We start from the raw sequence: 21,271 nt of genomic DNA on the forward strand, positions 1-21,271 counted from the left end.
CCTATACCTTGCACCCTCGAGAACTCTGCACCCCCCAAAACTGCAACCTGTACTTAGCACCCTCCAGAACTCTCTCTGCAACCTGTACCTAGCCCCCTTCAGAACTCTGCACCCTGTACCTAGCATCCTCCAGAACTCTGCAACCTGTACTTATCACCCCCCATAATCCTGCACCCTCCACCTATCATCCTCCAGAATTCTGCACCCTCCAGAACTCTGCAACCTGTACTTATCACCCCCCATAATCCTGCACCCTCCACCTATCATCCTCCAGAATTCTGCACCCTCCAGAACTCTGCAACCTGTACTTGACACCCTCCAGAACTGTGCACCCTGTACCTAGCACCCTCCTGAACTCTACACCCTATGCCTAGCATCCTCCAGAACTCTGCACCCTGTAGCTAGCACCCTCCAGAACCCTGCCCTGAACCCTCTGTATGTACCACCCTCCTGGTATTTAATGCCCCTTTAGGACCCTCCCACTTCCAGCTGCTGCGGTGCACTCAGCCCCCACACACACAGACACACACCCCTCCCCCCGGGGGAAGGTGGGGGCATGGCTGAATTTCTGCACCTCTTCTGTAAGATAGCCCTGACCAACACCATCAAATAGCACTGTGGCAGGCTAGGTGGGGAGAGCCAAACCAATGTGCAGGCCTACTCAGTGCCCTACTGCCTGTCCTGCTGTCACTCCAGGACAGAACACTGTGCATGGGGGGTGGGGGGATGACACCATTTTTTTTACCGCACCAGGTGACACCAACCCTAGTGACTCCACTGGGGATAAGAGGAAGAATCTACTAAGGTAGACGATAACCAAGGAAACCATACTTTTTGGAGTTTTTTTGCGTATCCCCTGTGCTGATGCGTCAGTTTCTCTCTCTTTTCACTAAAGTAGCAGTAACAGCAAATGTAGAAGGACAAGAACACAACCACCGTTTTGAGCTATAGGTTTACTGGCAAGAAAAAAAACAAGCTCAGAGTCTTAAAGCCTAAGTGTAGCTACAGTTGCAAGAAAACTTATGTGAACCCCTTGGGATTACGTGGAGTTTTGCATGAATTGGGCATAAAATGTGCTCTGAATGTCATCTAAGTCACAACAATAGAAGAACACAGTCTGCTGAACATAATACTACACAAACATTAGATGTTGCCATGGTTTAATTGCACATAACATGTAAACATTCACAGTGCAGGGAGGAAAAAGTATGGGAGGCCCTAGCTTAATGACTTCTCCCAGAGCTAATTGGAGCTAGGAGTGAGCCAACCTTGACTCCAATCAGTGTGATGATATTGGATGTGTTGCTGACAGCTGTCTTGCCCTTAAAAAACACACACCTGTTTTGGGATTACTGGTTTCAAGAAGTACTGTCTGATGTGAACCATGCCTCGCAGAAAAGAGCTCTCAGAAGACCTACGATCAAGAATTGTTGACTTGCATGAAGCTGGAAAGGGTTACAAAAGTATCTCCAAAAGCCTTGATGTTCATGTGTCCACGGTAAGACAGACTGTCTACAAATGGAGAAAGTTTAGCACTGTTGCTACTCTCCCTAGGAGTGGTCGTCCTGTAAAAATGACTGCAAGAGCACAGCGCAGAATGCTGCATGAGGTAAAGAAGAATCCCAGAGTGTCAACTAAAGACCTACAGAAATCTCTGGCACATGCTAACATTTTTGTTGACACATCTACAATAAGGAAAACATTAAACAAGAATGGAGTACATGGGAGGACACCACGGAGGAAGCCATTGCTGTCCAAAACAGTTTTCACAGCGCTTTACAATATAAAGGGAGACCGTGGAGTTACAGTACAATAAAATACCAAATTAATTTCTTCAGCAATACCATTTATCTTGGCCTCTGTTACCCTCTTCACCTTTACACCTTTGTTCAGCTTTTGTTCAGTGTAAGTTCTGTTGTTTAGATTGCTGTGTTCTGTCGGTGTATGGATCATTTACCACTTTTTTCAACATCTAATGTCCAGCCTTTCAATTGCATTGCCCATTTGAGTGGAGGGCTTGATTATGAATGCTGCGCAGGAAGTTAACTAAGCTACTCGCCCCATAATAAAGGCACAGGAAACTGTTGGGATTGTCGTGCGCCACATTAAAGTGGTTATAAACCTCAGATATGAAATCTGAACACCCACTATAGCGTGTATGTATCTCAATCCAGAGCACTATGTGTCATTTCTGTCCGCTGCCTCATTCATCTGCTATCAGCATTTTTTTTTTTTTTAAGAGCAGTGCAAGTATCATGCCTGCTGACAATGTGCTTTATTCCCTATAATATAGATTGCATACAAAGCTCTGGCTGGAGATCCAACTGTGCGCTGGGGAGACAAATCTTACAACTTCATCATGTGGCGTAATGGAGTGTTCGGCTCCAACTGCGATGTAAGTATAGAATACCCGTCACTCAGGTGAGTTGCCCACACAGGATAAAGCAGTAGGATCTCTTTGATGCTCCTCCTCAGCAACACTCGACTCCCCTCTGCTCCTCTACCTATCTGATCATCTTTCAGGAGTGGTGAATGATATCCAGTACTTCTGGTTATGGGATAACTTATCCTCTTCCACCAATATTATACCATTTGTGATTGCCAGTCAGGCTCTGACTATCACATGGAGGTGAGGAAAGAAATCAGTCCTGTGTATAGAAGAACATCCTTGTTATTGCATCAGAGCAATATACAGCATCACGAGACACATTGGAGATGTTACTAAAACTTTGGTGCAGCTGTGAAAAGCAATCAATCAGCTTCCAGGTTTTATTGTCAAAGCTTTAAGTGTTACTAAACCCAGGACCCTGCATTCATTATATCCGGTCTTCTACAGTACATGCTACATGGAAAGGCAATTATTTTAGTAAATATAACCTGCTAAATACTTTTTCTCATCAGCTGTACATAGCAGTCTTGTGACTTATATCAGTGTCCGGCAGAGCACTGGTTAAAGTTTGTAGGAGTTTTCATTCTCCTCTGACTGTCCTATGAGGTTGCATAACCCCGACCCTCTGTCTGGACAGTTCTGATTGGCCCTGTGCTGATCACATGCACCCTCCCAAAGAAAAAATATGAAAAAACACAGAGAAACTGGGCGCTCAAACAGATGTCCTTGGAATACTATTGTTTGCACCACAGGGAAGGCAGCACATGAACTAAATGGAAAAGTACTACAAAGATCAGCAAGGAGTGCTGTTCCAAGTGCAAGAATGTTATAAACTGATCCCAAGAGGTGAATGACATATGCAAGATTTGTTAGGACCATGTAACCTGATCATAATTAAAAACTTCCAGAGAGGAGGCTGCTCACAGACATGGATGTTCCGAAACCTGACAGTGCCATACAGCGTCCACCGATGGATGACCCACAATCCCGTAGCCAACGGAAGGCAGATGGAAAAAATGAGGTGTCACCATGGCCAGAAATCTCTGTGGGTTCCTACAGCCTCCGTGAGATGCTGGTCAATGAGATCTGTTGGCTGGAACTGGCGGAAGGACCCGGAGGAGAGCTGGAATAAGGGAAGAGAGACTGCAGTTGTATCTGGATACATCTGTGTTAGGAGATGTATCCAGTCAGATATACCCACTGTAACTATATCGTACGTTTACGGCTGCCATTCATTTGAACTGGCTGCCATTCCTCGTGAAACGCAGGGAAAAAGTCCCTGCACTATTTTTGGAATTGCAGCCCACATGGAAACTGCAAGTACAGTGCGGTTCCGATTTTAAGTGTGAGTGGCGTGCTATTAGGATTAATGGCATCCACCCGCTGCTCCTGCATTTCACTTTGTGGGTGGCTGCAGCTGCAGGAAGAGGTGCAGGTCCCACAGCGGCAACCACCTGCACAAGTGTGAAGCTAGCCTAATAAACTAGCTAAAAAAAAAAAAATCTATCTGTTCTGCTAAAATGTATATTAAACTGAGATTTGTACTGGGTGGTGATTGAGTGGGAGCATCTAGGTTTACATACAGTTAGACCCATATATATTTGGACACAGTTTTAGTTAATTTCAGGTATTTACATATTCAAGCTATAGTTATATAATGGATATGGGCTGACAGTGCACACTCTCAGGTTTAATATGAGGGTATGTACATCCAACTTGGAGGAAGGGTTTAGGAATTACGGCTCTTAAGAGTAGCCATTCCCCCTTTTTCAAGGGACCAAAAGTAATTGGACAATTGAATCAAAAGCTGTTTCGTGGCCAGGTGTGGGCTACTCCTTCGTTATTTCTATATCAATTAAGCAGGTAAAAGGTCTGGAGTTGATTCTAAGTGTGTTATTTGCATTGTGAATGCATTGCTGTGAACCTACATCATGCATTCAAAGGAGCTGCAAGTGAAACAGGCCGTTGTAAGGCTTCAAAAACAAAACAAATCCATCAGAGAGATAGTCGCAACATTAGGAGCGGCTAAATCAACAGTTTGGTACATTCTGAGGAAAGAAGAACACAATGGTGAGCTGAGCAACATAAAAAGGCATGAACGCCCACAGAAGACAACAGTGGAAAAAAATTTGAAGCAGCCAGGTGGGGAAGTGTTAGCTGAATACTGGCTGCATCTATTCTGTTCATCTATTCAGATGCAGTCACTGTTTGGGCATTGGGACAGCTGCTGTTGCCGGCTGTCAGAATACAACAGCTAGGTTGGGGGGAGTTGTCCATACATGCTGTTAGCACAAATGGAGGAAACTTTTTTTCGTTCAGCTTTCAGTGGTTTGGTCAGCTTTAGAGAATCCAGACACAGGATAACCAAACCTGTACAAGCTGTAAAAGTGTTGCTGAATGAATGACAATGTAACATGGGCTGTTTGAGGTTGTTCCGGCCATGTAAAATATAGTCTTCACCAATGTGAAGTCAGGTGTGACCGCAGCTCTTGACTGTGCTGTGATCTTACGGCTTGTCTCTCTCTGTGTTACAGCATGCTCCGTACGATGCTATGGTGCTGGTGGCTATGTGTGACTACATCGATCACAACATAAAGGCCTCTGAGGGACGTTGGAAGGTATGTGCACAATGCATTGGCCAGGAGGGACTTTTTCTTCTGCATGTTTTTTTCTTTTCTTTTTTTTTTTTTATATAAACATGTTAAAGCTGAAATCCACGCAATAAACTAAATACATAGAATAAATACTTATGTGGGCATTGCTTTATCTGGTAAAAGATTTGTATATCTGTCTATTCAATTCTGAGGTTTACCAGCTCTGACACGTAGCACAGCCCTGGAAGGGCAGTTAACCTCCCTGGCAGTCTAACTGGCAGTACATTGTTTTTCATGGAAATTTATTGTTTTATATTGTAGGCCTGTAATTCTTAGAAATAAATCACTTAAATCTGTCCAAACAAGAGTCTAGTAAACATCCGGGTATGATAAACACGCCGGTATATAACATCCGGGTATTTGAAACACGAATCATAAATTATAATATAATAATTATAAAAAATAATATTATAATACATTTAATTCAATAATGTAATCAAACCAAAAACACTGAAATATGAAATATAGCGCCAAGTTCGCACATCACTGAGCTCAGTCGCAGAATCGTTTTCAGTGTCTGATGACGAATTTCCCCCACAAATCATTATCACTCAATTCTGCAAGTGGTTCTGATTTACTATCGCTGTTCTCTAGCTGGTCTAAAACCGCTTTTGACCTAAAGGGACGATTTTTGGACGCCATGGACATTCTCAAGTTTCCAGGCAGAAAGAACAGTAAAAATGCAGGCAGGGCACAGGACAAAGCACTCGGGACAATATTTAGGTGAAATGGTTTGATACAGTAATGTGATCCTAAAAGATTACAGCATATTATGTGTATGTAAAATTTTGACTTTTTTGAATCTCCCGCCGGTTTTGCTCCCCGTACGTCTTGACGCTCGCAGGGAATGGAACCCGGAAGACAAATGCCGGCGGACTTGGCCGGGGGTACACAGTGGGAGGACCTCGCGGGATCGTGGGAGAAGGTAAGGCTCGAGGGATCGCTGCAGTGTAATCCCGAGAGTTGCTCTGGGTTACCGCTTCTGGTACTGAAATTAACCCTGAGCTACACTTGGGAGTACTGCCAGGAAGGTTAAGTATCATTTACAGGTCTTGTCCCTCCCCCAACCTGTACCTGGAGGTGAGGTTATCTCTCTGCCACTTTAAGGCCTAATGCACAGTAGGCTTAAAAAAAGCCTCTTTTGCAATTGGTGTTCTATTTATTTTTTTTAGCCTGTAAACGCACCTCCATGTAAGCCAGCGGGGTTTATTTAATAAAGCTGGAGAGAGCAAAATCAGGCTCACATCTGAAGAGGAACCAATCGGCTTCTAACCTCAGCTTGTTAAATTAAGCTTGGGCAATAAAACCTGGAAGCTAATTGGTTTCTATGCAGAAGTGAGCCTAATTTTGCTCTCTCCAGCTTTAGTAAATAAACCCCTATGTGCCCATGCACACTTGGGCGGCATTTAAAGGCGTATTAGAAGAGGTACATTTACAGGCGTGAAAAAAAAACTCACCAAAAGCACATTCAGGATAGGAGCAAAAGAAGCACTAGATGTGCCTAAATGCACCTAAATGCTTTGAGTGTTAATGTATTTCACTAGCCAAAATAAATTATTATCTGGACAATGGAATCCATCAACACTCAAATGCTTGACTCCCCTGATTGTGTGCAATACACAGCTTTTTTTGCGATTTTTTATTTTTTTATTTTTTTTTTTTTTTTTTTTTTTTTTCTAGCAGCTATTCTCCTGCCGGGAAAATAGGCCTTCAAAGGGGCTAAACAGATTTCCTGTGTGCATGAGGCCTGAAGTGTTTACACTTCTCCAAAGTGCTGCTCTGCTCAGCACATGATAGCCTTTGTTCTCCATGCTCACTAGGTCAGAACTGGCTGATAAAACAGTTTGTGTAAGTACATTAATTGTCTGTATTTATTTGACCAATATCCAGATTTAATCTGAATTTTACAGTGGACTTTTTATAATGTTTCCAAGCAATGATATAGATAATGTGCTTCACGGCTTCTTTTTCCTACTCCTGCATGAAGCTAAAATTGGCAGTTCTGGGAATCTAGCTAGGTAAGCAGTCAGCTGCACAAGGTAAATACCAGGATGGAGATTAAAACGGAACTCCAGAGAAAATAGAGGTTTACCCTTGCGGTGGGTCCCCTCTGCATCTACAGGGCTTCTCCTGGAGTTCCGCTTTAAATGCACTCAGCATGTAGGTCACATCATATGAGTCAGGATAAATCGTAAAAAGTGTATAGTTCTACTTTAGGTTCCATTTAAGGGATATATGCTGATTAAACATCAGCGTATATCCCTTAAATGGAACCTAAAGTAGATCTATATGCAAATGGTTTTTTTTTTTTTTTATTTTATTTTATTTTATTTTGGATGGAACATGGGAGAGTTATAACCCCTGTCAAATTTTTTTTTTGACATCTGTGTCCCTTTTCTGAGATTTCACTTCCTTTACCATAGCCAAACAGGACGTGAAAGGAAATCCCTGCAAATTAAGGCAATCATTTGGGGACCCCCAGGAAGCTAGAACCAGTGTCCCCATTGGAAGATTTCCCCTCTATTACTTTTTGAGGGACAACCCAAAATTTGGGATTTTCTTTTATTTTCACTTCCAATGATAATGGTAAACAAGACAAAAAAAGAGGGGGGATCTCCCTAACGAGAGCACAGAGAGCAAAGAAAACTGCCAAGCTTTCTAATCCCTCTCCACTTTATCAAAAACTAAATAAAAACGTTTTGCCTTTAGTAATACTTTAAAGCTGAACTCCGTGCAGATTTTTTTTCCCCATGCAGTGGGGCTGTGCCTGCACTGCATGGGTTAGCTGTTCGTTTTATTGTAGGGGAGAGGACAGTGGAGATGCACTTACCTGATCCTCCGATCCTCCCCACACAAGACCAGTCTGGCACCCCTGTGCTTGAAAATGGACTGTTCCTGACGTCAGCATGCTCCATAGACCAGAAAAATCCACCAGTGGACTGTGGGGTAGGGCGGTTTCCCAGATAATCGAAGGATCAGGTGAGTATGAACTTTGAGAAGTTGACCCATGCAGTGGGGGCACACCTTCATTGCATGGGAAAGAATAAATTTGCCAGGAGTTGGGCTTTAGCTGTATTCGAGCACCACAAACTGCAAATGCTATTTATTTCATTTGTAATATTCAACCATTCATCCATGTCATCCTTCTTTTTGTTGAGAAGTCACTTTGAAAAACAGTCTATTAGCATTTCTAATCGCTGCCATCTTGAGTAAGTGCAGATGATTCACGTAGCACTTCCTGGAATCCATCTGCCCAGAGCTCAGGCATGCAGGCAGGAGGATGAGCTTAGCTGAGAAAACCCCTCCCCCCCCTCCCCTCCCTCCTGAAAGTAAAAAATAAATACCAGGATGTATGATTATTTACTATTTTGGTCTAGGCCATAAACCAAGTAGCAACTGAAGAAATGTAAACGAAAAAGTGAAAAGCAAGTAAATATAATAAACCTTCCTATCTATGTATTCACGTTAGCAGCATAAGGATGGTCCATGTTCAGTGAGGAAAATGTCGTTCCACTCTAATATATGTATTAATACACACTTCCTCCTGGCAGGGTCCTGTGTCAGTCCGGGACTTGGCTCATCCCACAGAGCTGGTTTTCACCGTGGATCAGAAAATCCTAGATGACATCGCTCTTGCCAAAGCACAGTATCATACTCAGGTACATTTCATTTATTACCCTATAGATCACATGATAAACAGCCATTCCAGAAAACAAGTGGAATCTCCCGGAACTACCAGCACCATCCACAATACATTATAAAGGTACATAAAGCCCAGCTGCAGCCCAGATCTTAGTCGAATCCATTCACACCACAATGTGTGTGGTGAATGCATATAAACATTTGTGCATTGACCTGCGTTTGCATGCTGCATTGCGATTTATCATTCTCTGTGTTGCAAATTTACATGTTGCACTGCAAAAATTCACATAACTTTATTTATTTTTATTTTTTTTTTAAAGGAAATTCCAATTGAATTTTTCGCTTCCTATGTTTATTTGTGATGTGGCGCGCCTATGTGTGTTTACATGTGGTGTGCCATGTTGTGCTAAAAACAGTCGAGCCAGTGCTACTTTTATTTTCAGCGCAGGTCAATGCACATCAGTACAACACTCTGGATCAAACTGCTCCTATTTATTATTTATTTATTTCAGGTACTTATTTAGCGCCGTCCATTTACGCAGCACTTTACATATATATTGTACATTCACATCAGTCCCTAACCCTCAAGGGGTGTACAATATAAGGTCCCTAACTCACATTCATACATACACATACTAGGGCCAATTTAGACAGAGGCCAATTAACCTACCAGCATGTCTTTGGAGTGTGGGAGGAAACCCACACAGGCACAGGGAGAACATGCAAACTCCAGGCAGGTGGTGCCGTGGCTGGGAGTTGAACCAATGACCCTAGTACTGCCAGGCGGAAGTGCTAACCATTTAGCCACTGTGCTGCCCAATGGAATATATTGCTTTTACAATGTACTGTGTATGTACTGGCTTGTATTGATCAGTGCATGTCCGCACATCTGGTGTAACTGGACCCTTAGTGGTTGTAAACCCTTACATATACCCAGTGAAGTGATTGGCCTCAGATGATACACAGAGATGAAACAAATCCTTGTGCCTAAGTTGCACCTGTTTATCTGTTTTATTCTCTTCTCTATAGCAATTCAAAGTGCAGAATTTATACAGCTTGTCTGAGCTTTCATAAATCAGGGGGTAGGGAGCTGTAGTTACACTTCGCAGAGCTGATTGGAGAGAAGGGACACACACCCCTTCACACAGAAACAGAGCGGAAGCTGTCTATCACAGGCTGTGTGCTGGAGCTCCCTCCTCTGTAAATGTTTTACATCTTGGTGTCAGGAAAACTTGCCAGAAGTGACTGATAGCTGATAGCAGAGTAACAAGGCAGCAGACAGAAATGACACTTAGTGCTTTGGATTGAGACAAGCACACGCTGTAGAAGAAGATGCTTGGTTCATATTTCATGCCAGAGGTCTCAAAATTTAGATAAACTGGGGAAGTATTGGAGCCTCATCCAAATTTGTATTGCTGTCTGAGTCTCTATTGGGGAGGTTTTCCCTCATTACCTTTTTAACACATGAAGGAAAGGCTATCCAACAGGAACTACTAGAAATGATGCTATTAATGTCTGTGATTTCCTGTCCTGGTGACACCTGTGCCCTCTATTTGTTGTCCTGGTGTCGCAGGGACTGAGGGAAAATATTCACAATGGGGTCACAGACAGGAATAAACAAAATCAGAAACTATATATCTCCTAATCTGCCAAAAAGAATGCTATAATTTTTCTTGGCAGTCCACCAAAGGCAAGTTCTAAAAAGCTCCTCATGGGATGAGTTTCCCGCTTCCAGCAGCCAATCAGGAATTTTCCAGGGCAGGGTTGAATCTTATTGGTGGATGTAATAGGTTTTTATTATTGTTACATGTATTTATATAGCGCTGACAATCTACGCAGTGCCCTCAAGTTGCTTGCAATCTAAGGTCCCTATCATGCATTCATACACATGCTAGGGCCAATTTAGACAGGAACCAATTAATTGGCCAGCATGTCTTTGTAGTGTGGGAGGAAAGCAGAGTACCCGGGGGAAACCCACACAGGCACAGGGAGAACATGCAAACTCCAGGCAGGTAGTGTCTTGGCTGGGATTTGAATCGTGAGCTGCGCTGCTGTAGAGCCATCAGGGTTCCTGCAGGGGAAGTGTTTATGAATTTCAATCCTGTAGTACACACTAGTAAGTACAAAGTGTTCCCAGATTATTGATTAAAACAAATTGTATATTATTATGTCCTCCATTGTTCATGCATCACACAGTACATTCAACAACCCTAACAATGTCTCTTCTGTCCTCAGGCCTCCGATCTTCAGGTTGCCAACTATGCCTTTACTTCGTTTGGGAAGGCTCTAGTGAAGAAGAAGAAGCTCCACCCAGACACCTTTGTGCAGCTGGCTCTGCAATTCGCTTTCTATAAACTTCATGGCCGGTATGAACAAGTGCTTCTAAACACATGGGGGGCAATTAAAGTGGTATTAAACCCAATTGGAAACTTTTATTATATTGCAAATCACAATTCTTAGATGTGGTGGCTGCATTAGTTTTCTTTTTTAGGCTTTCTTTTGTTTATTTTCACCTGGTGATCCTGTCAGTAACTGTTTATTTTTTAAAAGAACAAACTGTCCTGCAGATGTAGCAGTTAAATGGTTGAAACAAACCATTTACCACTTCTTTTATCCCAACTTTTATCCCAAGAGAAAAAAAACTGTTGAGTTATTGGTTAAAAGGTATGAGTTGGAGTTTGGCTTCAATGTGTTTGTTTATCTAAATTTGCTAGTACATATAACACTCCACTCCCTCAGATTAACAATGCTGCTGTCCAAAGGTGTCTCTGTTGCTTATTTATCCAGAGTGATGTCTCATTAACCGCTTCCGCGCCGCTCTATAGCAGAAATACCACTACAGGGCGGCACGGGTGCGCAGAATTATGCGTGTGTGTGTATGTATATGTGATTTTGCAGTTCTGGGTAGGGGGTGCATGCGCGCCCTACCCAAGCAGCCTCGGCTGTCAATCACCAGGTCCCAGACGATGATTCCGCGGTGATCTCAAAGGATTTCCGACGGGGGAGAGACCTGTATATAAACAATACAGTTCTCTCCCCTGTCAGCTCCTGCACACTGCTTTGTATGGCTCTACATAGCACAGACATACAAAGCAGTGTGCTTAGCGTGAAACACAGCAGCATAGTAAACCAGCACAAAGTTAACCCTTTGATCGACCCACGTTATCTCCTTTCTGCCCAGTGCCGCCATTAGTACAGTGTCAGTGCTTTTTATTAGCACTGATCACTGTATTGGTGTCACGAGATGATGTCAGTGGCAGTTAGTCAGTTCCCCCCCAGTGTCAGAATGCCCGCCGCAGTCCCGCTATAAGTCACCGGTCTCCACCGTTACTAGTAAATAAAAAAAATTACAGTATCTATACCGCCATTTGTAAAAGCTATAACTTTCACGTAAACCAATTTAATTTACACATATTGGATTTTTTTTTAGCAAAGACATGTAGCAGAATACATTTTGGCCTAAATTTATGATGAAATTTGATCTTTTACATTTTTTACTGCACATGTTTAAAAGCAAAAAGTCTAATATCGGGTTTTTTTCAAAATTGCCGGTCTTTTTTTTGTTTATAGTGCAAAATATAAAAAACGCACAGGCGATCAAATACCACAAAAGAAAGCTCTATTTGTGGGTAAAAAAGGACGTAAATTTAATTTGGGTGCAGCGTTGCATGACCATGCAATTGTCAGTTAAAATAACGCAGTGCCGTATTACAAAAAAAGGCCTGGTCACGAAGAGGTAAATCCTTTGGAGGGCAAGTGGTTAATATAGAAGGTGTGTTACTGGCCAGATCCACCAGGTGAAAACAGAGTAAAATCCCCTTAAAAAAATAAAACTAATGCAGCTACCACATCCAAAGATGAAGTTCCAATATGTTGCATTTTTGGTTTGGGGTTTATACTGCCTTAACAAAGGGAAACGCGCCGGTTTTGTGGTGTGAATTATTTTCTGTGCACAAGATTAACAATGTTATAAGACAGGTTCTATTTGCTTTTACACAGGCCGCCTCAGATCAGATCATGTTAAAAGTGCAATGCGACAGTTTCTGTATGGTTCTGATCGCGTGAACCAAAAGAATGAAGTGCTTGCGGCAATGTTCTAATGTTCTGTTTTTAAGTTATTATAACGTATAACAAAATTTTGGCTCACATGGAGTAAACATGTTTGAATATGGTGCACCACCGCTGCATGACAAATAATTGAGTTGGTGTGTACCACTTTTATGCATTTTTTTTTTTACGGGAAGAGCTAATTAACCACCAGCTGCCCAAGCCAAAAAAAATATCAGCTTTTTTTTTTTTTTTTTTTTATTTCTAAATAATTACTTAGGCCGGCCATAGACGATTCAGCAGGCTGAATGTACCAACCAACACAATCAACTTCGGTACAACCAACCCGACGGATTTTACATGTGACTATCGCTAGTGGCTGTTATAGCTGCTAGAAGTAATCGCTATCTTCTCCTTCCTGCCCCCCACCCACCAAGAGAATACAATGGCTCGGCAGTAGGGATTGCCCTGTGATTGCAGGAAAAAAATTAGTTCGGTGTATGGCCTGTCTTACAACCCCCAGACATTATATTTCTGAAAGCAAAGGCGCGGGAGATATATGTCAGATATTTGCACAGCAGTTTCTAAAATGCAATTTTTAATAAAAAAATAAATTTGATGGATTTTAATACACAAAAGCACATTATAATACCCAATGATTAGGTAAACTATAAAAGATGATGTTATGCAGAGTAAATAGATCCCTAACATCTCCATAGGCAACGCTTTAAAAGCCTTTACAGACTACCAGTTTAAAGTTACGTCAGGTGCTAGAATTATTGGGCTCGGTATGTTTGCGGCAATACCTCAGGTGTGGTGCGATCATCGTTTACATATGCCTGCAGGACACATGTCACCTTTGTGCATGAGCTTGGAAAGACAAGGGCACTTTACTTTTTTTTTTCTTCTATTAATATTTATTATTACAAAAAAAATATTTTTAACACTGTCTCTTTAAAAAAAAATATTATCAACGTTATTGCTATCACAGGGGATGAACAACATCCCTTTGTGATTGCATGGGCAGTGACAGGTACTCTTTATTGAGACATCTGGGGTCTATTAGACACCAGAGCTCACCTCCGCCCTCAAAATCATCTGATCAAACCAAGTTCGGTTCAATCAGATACTGTACAAGCTAGTAACAGCATGCAAACAGCAAACCAAAACCGGAAATGACAAAATACTTGTCGCTTCTGATTTCATAGACCATAAATATTATTGGGGAACATAAGATCTTCCCTCGTTTCTATGGTGTGTCAGCGCAACAGCTGGTTTTAGTCCTGCCCTCCCCAGTGGCATGGGACAGCCCAGAATGACGGTGGCAGAGGGGGGACCACTTTCTGCCACATGTAAAAGTGATCCGGTGGCTGTATAGCCACCGGATCACTTTTACATTATAGAGCATCATTGGCTGAAAAAAGACATAGCCAGGTCATGGCTGCAGCTGCAGCCATGACCCCAGTATACTTACTGAAACCTTGAGGATATATGAGTACGTCCTAAGGGCAGCTAGTGGTTGAGCAGGCATATGGAAACTGGCACATTTTTTTTTGCGTTTGCTAGTCTGTGTTAATCCCTCCTATAGAATATGGATGGTCAGCGACATGAAAACTATTGATACACCAAAGTCCATCTAGTTTTCATTTGTTCTGTTTTCTTTTTCTTAGTCCCGGATGCTGTTATGAAACAGCCACTACTAGAACATTCTACCACGGGCGCACTGAGACTATGAGACCCTGCACTGTGGAGGCCGTGACCTGGTGTCGCTCCATGCTGGACCCTTCCGCTACTGTAAGTTGGGCTGCTTTGATAATAGCAACTTATTGTTAAAGGGTTAGTTCACCTTTCCCTATAAACTGCCTATGCAAGTAAGGGTCACTTGTAGATGAAAACCAACTGGACAGCATTAATTAACCACTTGCCATCCGGGGCAGTTTTTTAATTTTTTACATGCATGTTAAAATCAGGATTTTTGTTGCTAGAAAATTACTTGGAACCCCCCAAACATATCCTTCTTTTTTTTCTTTTTTTTTTCTTTTTAAAGCAGAGGCCATGAAGAAAAAATTAAGGCTGTTGCAATTTTGTATGTCACATAATATTTGCGCAGCTGTTTATCAAATGCAAATTTCCAGGAGAAAATCCAGTAAAATGAATTCTCAAAATTGTGTGCAATTGAGAAATGGCGACAATCTACGCTAGCTACAATTTTTCATAGCTGACACTCTAAAAGCCTTTACAGGTTATCTATGTAGAGTTAATGATGAATGATGGCCGTAGGATTATTGCTCTCCCTCTGGAGGTCAAGGTGATACTTCACTTGTGTGGTGCAATCGTTACTTACAAATGTATACCTATGCGCCCATTTGCTTTTGGGTGTGTGTGGGGGAATAACAAGGTGTTTACTTTTTTTTTCATTTAGCGAGTTGATTTTGTTACTAACTCTGATATAAATTTTTTATGCATTTAAAGTGGTCCTAAAGGCATGCCATTTTGTACCTTAATGCATTCCCTGCATTAAAGTGGAGTTCCACCTGAAAAAAAAAAATAAAAGTCAGCAGCTACAAAAACTGTAGCTGCTGACTTTTAAAATACAGTCACTTACCTGTCCCTCAGTCCAGCAGTGTCCTCACTATGGCTGGTTTCACTGGCCGTCTTCTCTCCCTGGCACCGGCATCTTCAATGTGGGCACCCGTCTGTGACAGCTTGCGGCTTCACAGGCGGGTGCCCACTGTGTATGCGTGAGAAGTGCTGCGCTTTGTGAATGGCCCCGTAGTCTTCTAGGACCTGTCACGTGTCCCAGAAGACTACGGGGAGGGAGGGGAAGAGGACAACTTCCGCTTCCGATCGCCTAGGTCAGGGGTAGGCAACCTGCGGCTCTCCAGCTGTTGCAGGACTACAAATTCCATCATGCCTCTTCAAGTCATAGCTGTAACTGTCAGGTTTGTAATGTTGCAATGCCTCATGGGAAATGTAGTTCCACAACAGCTAGAGAGCCAGGTTGCCTACCCCTGGCCTAGGGGATTGCAGTGGAAGTGGGAGCAGGCACCTGTCAAGTTCGGGTTTCCGCTTCTCCCCCCGCTCCCCAAAGGTGCCAATTCTTAATTGGGAGCGATGGGAAAAAAAGCTTAAAGCGGAACTTTTCCTTTTGGGTGGAGCTCCGCTTTAAGTTAAAAAATGTCCAGGTAGCAGTTACACCCCCTCTCTCCCCTTTTCCAGGCTCTCACTGGTTTTACTGGGGCGGTGGGAGCCATTGGCTCCTGCTGCTGCCAGTCAAATCCTGCAAACAAAAGATAACTGGTGTGATTGGAGGCTACTTGGGTGCCAACATCCTAGAAATAGTCTATCCAATAAATTGAGGCACGGGGTGTGTGACTTTCGTGGCACCAGGTATGGTTTAAACACCAGTGTTAATATGTAAAAACAGTTTATTGGGTCTTTATTCAAGAACATAAAACCATAACTGAAAGCATATACTGTAGCTTTAGATCTTAGGGGAACAGAGCCCCATATGCAACTCATAAGTTCAAGTGTAAGGCCTCGTTCACACCATACATGCAGAAAAACTGATGGAAACTGACATGCAGATTTCACTTGCAGAAACATAATATTTCATGCATGGTTCAGTGAGTTTTATGCACATTGCAGATTCCTGCACAGAAAAAACCTCCACAAGATACCAGTGTTGTGGTGTGAACAGGACACATAGAGAACAATTATTTTTTTAGTGCCCTTGCAGAACGCGTGCAGAAAAACTGCACCGTGGTGTGACTGAGCCCCAACAGTCTTGATATAAAGGTTTCTTGATGCGTTTTGAGTATGGCTCTTCCTCAGGGACATACGTATACCTGGCTTTACAAGAATAGATAGTAATCATAGAGAGAGGCTGAGAGCAATCTGAGGTGGTGAAACAGCTGGATGCCACTGGAAAATCTGTTGCACTATACATGCCGATCTTTGTACAAAAGAAAGGCATTAGGTTTGGTGAGTGGCTGTCTCATTTGAGGTGCACTTGGATTTTGATGACAAAACACCGTGGACTTTTAATATTCAACGCTGGTGTTTTATATTGGATTGAGGACATTGGCACTGTTATATGTTTAACCCTTTCACGCCGTCACCTCCAGGCCCTTTAAGAGGGATCAAACGCCTAGAGGTGGAGGTGGGCATTTTGGTCATGTGACTGCCATGATCGGCTGTCACAGTGATCACATGAATGGAAAGCTCCCGATCGCAAGTAGCAATCAGGAGCTCTCCAGTACCTGCTAGTAACTGTCGCGGGAGCTTGCAGGGCGTGCACTCTCGGCACTGCATTGTTTACATTTTGGTACACATATACAGTCAGGTCCATAAATATTGGGACATGGACACAATTCTAACATTTTTGGCTCTATACACCACCACAATGGATTTGAAATGAAACAAACAAGATGTGCTTTAACTGCAGACTGTCAGCTTTAATTTGAGGGTATTTACATCCAAATCAGGTGAACAGTGTAGGAATTATAACAGTTTGCATATGTGCCTCCCACTTGTTTAGGGTCCAAAAGTAATGGGACAGAATAATAATCATAAATCAAACTTTCACTTTTTAATACTTAGTTGCAAATCCTTTGCAGTCAATTACAACCTGAAGTGTGGAATGCATAGACATCACCAGACGCTGGGTTTCATCCCTGGTGATGCTCTGCCAGGCCTCTACTGCAACTGTCTTCAGTTCCTGCTTGTTCTTGGGGCATTTTCCCTTCAGTTTTGTCTTCAGCAAGTGAAATGCATGCTCAATCGGATTCAGGTCAGGTGATTGACTTGGCCATTGCAGAACATTCCACTTCTTTCCCTTCAAAAACTCTTTGGTTGCTTTTGCAGTATGCTTTGGGTCATTGTCCATCTGCACTGTGAAGCGGCATCCAATGAGTTCTGAAGCATTTGGCTGAATATGAGCAGATAATATTCCCGAAACACTTCAGAATTCATCCGGCTGCTTTTGTCAGCAGTCACATCATCAATAAATACAAGAGAAGCAGTTCCATTGGCAGCCATACATGCCCACGCCATGACACTACCACCACCATGCTTCACTGATGAGGTGGTATGCTTAGGATCATGAGCAGTTCCTTTCCTTCTCCATACTCTTCTCTTCCCATCACTCTGGTACAAGTTGATCTCGGTCTCATCTGTCCATAGGATGTTGTTCCAGAACTGTGAAGGCTTTTTTAGATGTCGTTTGGCAAACTCTAATCTGGCCTTCCTGTTTTTGAGGTTCACCAATGGTTTCCATCTTGTGGTGAACCCTCTGTATTCACTCTGGTGAAGACTTCTCTTGATTGGTGACTTTGACACACATACACCTACCTCCTGGAGAGTGTTCTTGATCTGGCCAACTGTTGTGAAGGGTGTTTTCTTCACCAGGGAAAGAATTCTTCGGTCATCCACCACAGTTGTTTTCCGTGGTCTTCCAGGTCTTTTGGTGTTGCTGAGCTCACTGGTGCGTTCCTTTTTTTTAAGAATGTTCCAAACAGTTGTTTTGGCCACTCCTAATGTTTTTGCTATCTCTCTGATGGGTTTGTTTTGTGTTTTCAACCTAATGATGGCTTGCTTCACTAATAGTGACAGCTCTTTGGATCTCATCTTGAGAGTTGACAGCAACAGATTCCAAATACAAATAGCACACTTGAAATGAACTCTGGACCTTTTATCTGCTCATTGTAATTGGGATAATGAGGGAATAACACACCTGGCCATGGAACAGCTGAGAAACCAATTGTCCCATTACTTTTGGCCCCTTAACAAGTGGGAGGCACATATGCAAACTGTTGTAATTCCTACACCGTTCACCTGATTTGGATGTAAATACCCTCAAATTAAAGCTGACAGTCTGCAGTTAAAGCACATCTTGTTTGTTTCATTTCAAATCCATTGTGGTGGTGTATAGAGCCAAAAATGTTAGAATTGTATCCATGTCCCAATATTTATGGACCTGACTGTATGTGGCCTTTTGGTGTTAAGGCCCACCCGCCGAGAGGCTATATGCACACAGCTGGCAGGAAGTGGTTAATATTGTAAAGGATTGCATTTGCATAATGGTTTGACACTTTAAAGTAGAAGTATAGGCAAAGCCTTTTTTTTTTTGTCATTTTGGATAGAGTAAGTGAGGGTAATAAACCCCTGTCAGATTTTTTTTTTTTTTTCTCGCCATGTGTCCCATTGCCAAGATTTCCCTTCACTTCCTGTCCCATAGCCAAACAGGAAGTGAGCGGAAGTCCCTGCACATTAAGGGAGTTCCTTGGGGCCCCCAGGTCACCAGAACTAGTGTCTCCATTGGAAGATTCCCCCACTATTACTTTTCTGGGGACAACCCAGAATTTGGGATTTTCTTTTACTTTCACTTTTCATGATAATGGTAAACAAGACAAATAGAGAGGGGGGATCTCCCTAAGAGGGGCACAGAGAGCAATAAAACCTGAAAGGTGTTCTAATCCATCTCCACTCTATCCAAAGCTAAAAGAAAAGTTTTGCCTTTAGTTATACTTTATTCCTGTTTACACTTTATTAGATGATGTAATAATAATAATAAACAAATGTATCGGCAGTGCTGCATTTTGAGTCATTTACACTTTATTCTATTTGTTGTGTTTCGCTGTAATCTTGACATTTATGTTTTTACAGCTCGCCGAGCGGCACAGGTTGATGCTCAGCGCTTTTGCAAAACATAACAAAATGATGAAAGAGTTCCAGCAGGGGAAAGGTTTGTACTGGGAAGTTTATACAAATGTTTATTTATAAATTATCTTCAAAACCTGTGCGCCACTTATCTCCAACCGGGGGGGGGGGGTTCTAGACATCCAACCGTCCCGTAACATGGGCAAGACTGAAGGAAAAAGTACACCTGGGATGAATGGGGTTTGTATAGGGATACTCTGCTGGCTCGGTGCAATGATTTTACTCAATAATATACTGCAGGGAGGTATGTACTGATGTAATACAATTCATTAGCATTTTTCCTTCTTTTCCCAATGATGCTTTGTTACACTGTACTGTGTAGAGACATTTCAGTCTGCTGGTTGGAGGTCCTTGCATCCACTTATGTGATGCCCTCCTTGCACCCACTTGTGATGTGTCCTATGCTGGTTAGAGGTCATTGCACCCACTTGTGCTGTGTCCTATGCTGGTTAGAGGTCATTGCACCCACTTGTGCTGTGTCCTATGCTGGTTAGAGGTCATTGCACCCACTTGTGCTGTGTCCTATGCTGGTTAGAGGTCATTGCACCCCCTTGTGATGTGTCCTATGCTGGTTAGAGGTCATTGCACCCACTTGTGCTGTGTCCTCTGCTGGTTAGAGGTCATTGCACCCACTTGTGATGTGTCCTCTGCTGGTTAGAGGTCATTGCACCCACTTGTGCTGTGTCCTATGCTGGTTAGAGGTCATTGCACCCCCTTGTGATGTGTCCTATGCTGGTTAGAGGTCATTGCACCCACTTGTGCTGTGTCCTCTGCTGGTTAGAGGTCATTGCACCCACTTGTGATGTGTCCTCTGCTGGTTAGAGGTCATTGCACCCACTTGTGCTGTGTCCTCTGCTGGTTAGAGGTCATTGCACCCCCTTGTGATGTGTCCTATGCTGGTTAGAGGTCATTGCACCCACTTGTGCTGTGTCCTATGCTGGTTAGAGGTCATTGCACCCCCTTGTGATGTGTCCTCTGCTGGTTAGAGGTCATTGCACCCACTTGTGCTGTGTCCTCTGCTGGTTAGAGGTCATTGCACCCCCTTGTGATGTGTCCTATGCTGGTTAGAGGTCATTGCACCCACTTGTGCTGTGTCCTATGCTGGTTAGAGGTCATTGCACCCACTTGTGATGTGTCCTCTGCTGGTTAGAGGTCATTGCACCCACTTGTGCTGTGTCCTCTGCTGGTTAGAGGTCATTGCACCCACTTGTGCTGTGTCCTATGCTGGTTAGAGGTCATTGCACCCACTTGTGCTGTGTCCTCTGCTGGTTAGAGGTCATTGCACCCACTTGTGCTGTGTCCTATGCTGGTTAGAGGTCATTGCACCCACTTGTGCTGTGTCCTATGCTGGTTAGAGGTCATTGCACCCACTTGTGATGTGTCCTATGCTGGTTAGAGGTCATTGCACCCACTTGTGTTTCTCCTCTGCTAGTTGGAGGTCCTTGCATCAACTTGTGTAATGCCCTCTGATTAGATGTCTTTGCACTCACTTGGTGTAATTCCCTCTGCTGGTTGCAGGTACTTGCATCCACTTTGTGGTGCCCTTTTGATGGTTAAATGCCCTTGCACCCACTTACGTGATGCCCTCTGTTGGCTGGGGGTCTTGTGTGATGCCCTGTACTGGTTGGTGGTCCTTGCACCCACTTGTGTGATGCCCTCTGATTGTTAGATGTTCTAACACCCACTTGTGAAATGCTTTCTGCTAGATGGGGGTCTTTTCACTCACTTGTGTGATGCCCCTTGTTGGTTGGAGGTTCTTGCACCTAGTTGTGTGATGCCCTCAGCTGGTTGGAGGTCTTTGAACCCACTTGTGAGAAAC

General features: G+C 43.1%; 1 protein-coding gene across 2 annotated transcripts in view; it reads left to right on the forward strand.

The window, feature by feature from the left end:
- The window catches only part of CROT (carnitine O-octanoyltransferase), a 75,507-nt gene that overhangs the window by 41,712 nt on the left and 12,524 nt on the right, over nt 1-21,271 (forward strand). For both annotated transcript variants that reach the window (XM_089666255.1, XM_089666256.1), the window contains 6 exons: nt 2,294-2,395; nt 4,924-5,007; nt 8,595-8,702; nt 10,921-11,051; nt 14,403-14,526; nt 19,399-19,477. In XM_089666255.1, the coding sequence (XP_089522381.1) occupies nt 2,294-2,395; nt 4,924-5,007; nt 8,595-8,702; nt 10,921-11,051; nt 14,403-14,526; nt 19,399-19,477 (628 nt within the window). The remainder of the gene's footprint in view (nt 1-2,293; nt 2,396-4,923; nt 5,008-8,594; nt 8,703-10,920; nt 11,052-14,402; nt 14,527-19,398; nt 19,478-21,271) is intronic.

This window comes from Staurois parvus, unplaced genomic scaffold, assembly GCF_062004578.1.
Source record: "Staurois parvus isolate SC_StPar_1 unplaced genomic scaffold, SC_StPar_1.0 ptg000051l, whole genome shotgun sequence".
Classification (NCBI taxonomy): domain Eukaryota; kingdom Metazoa; phylum Chordata; class Amphibia; order Anura; family Ranidae; genus Staurois; species Staurois parvus.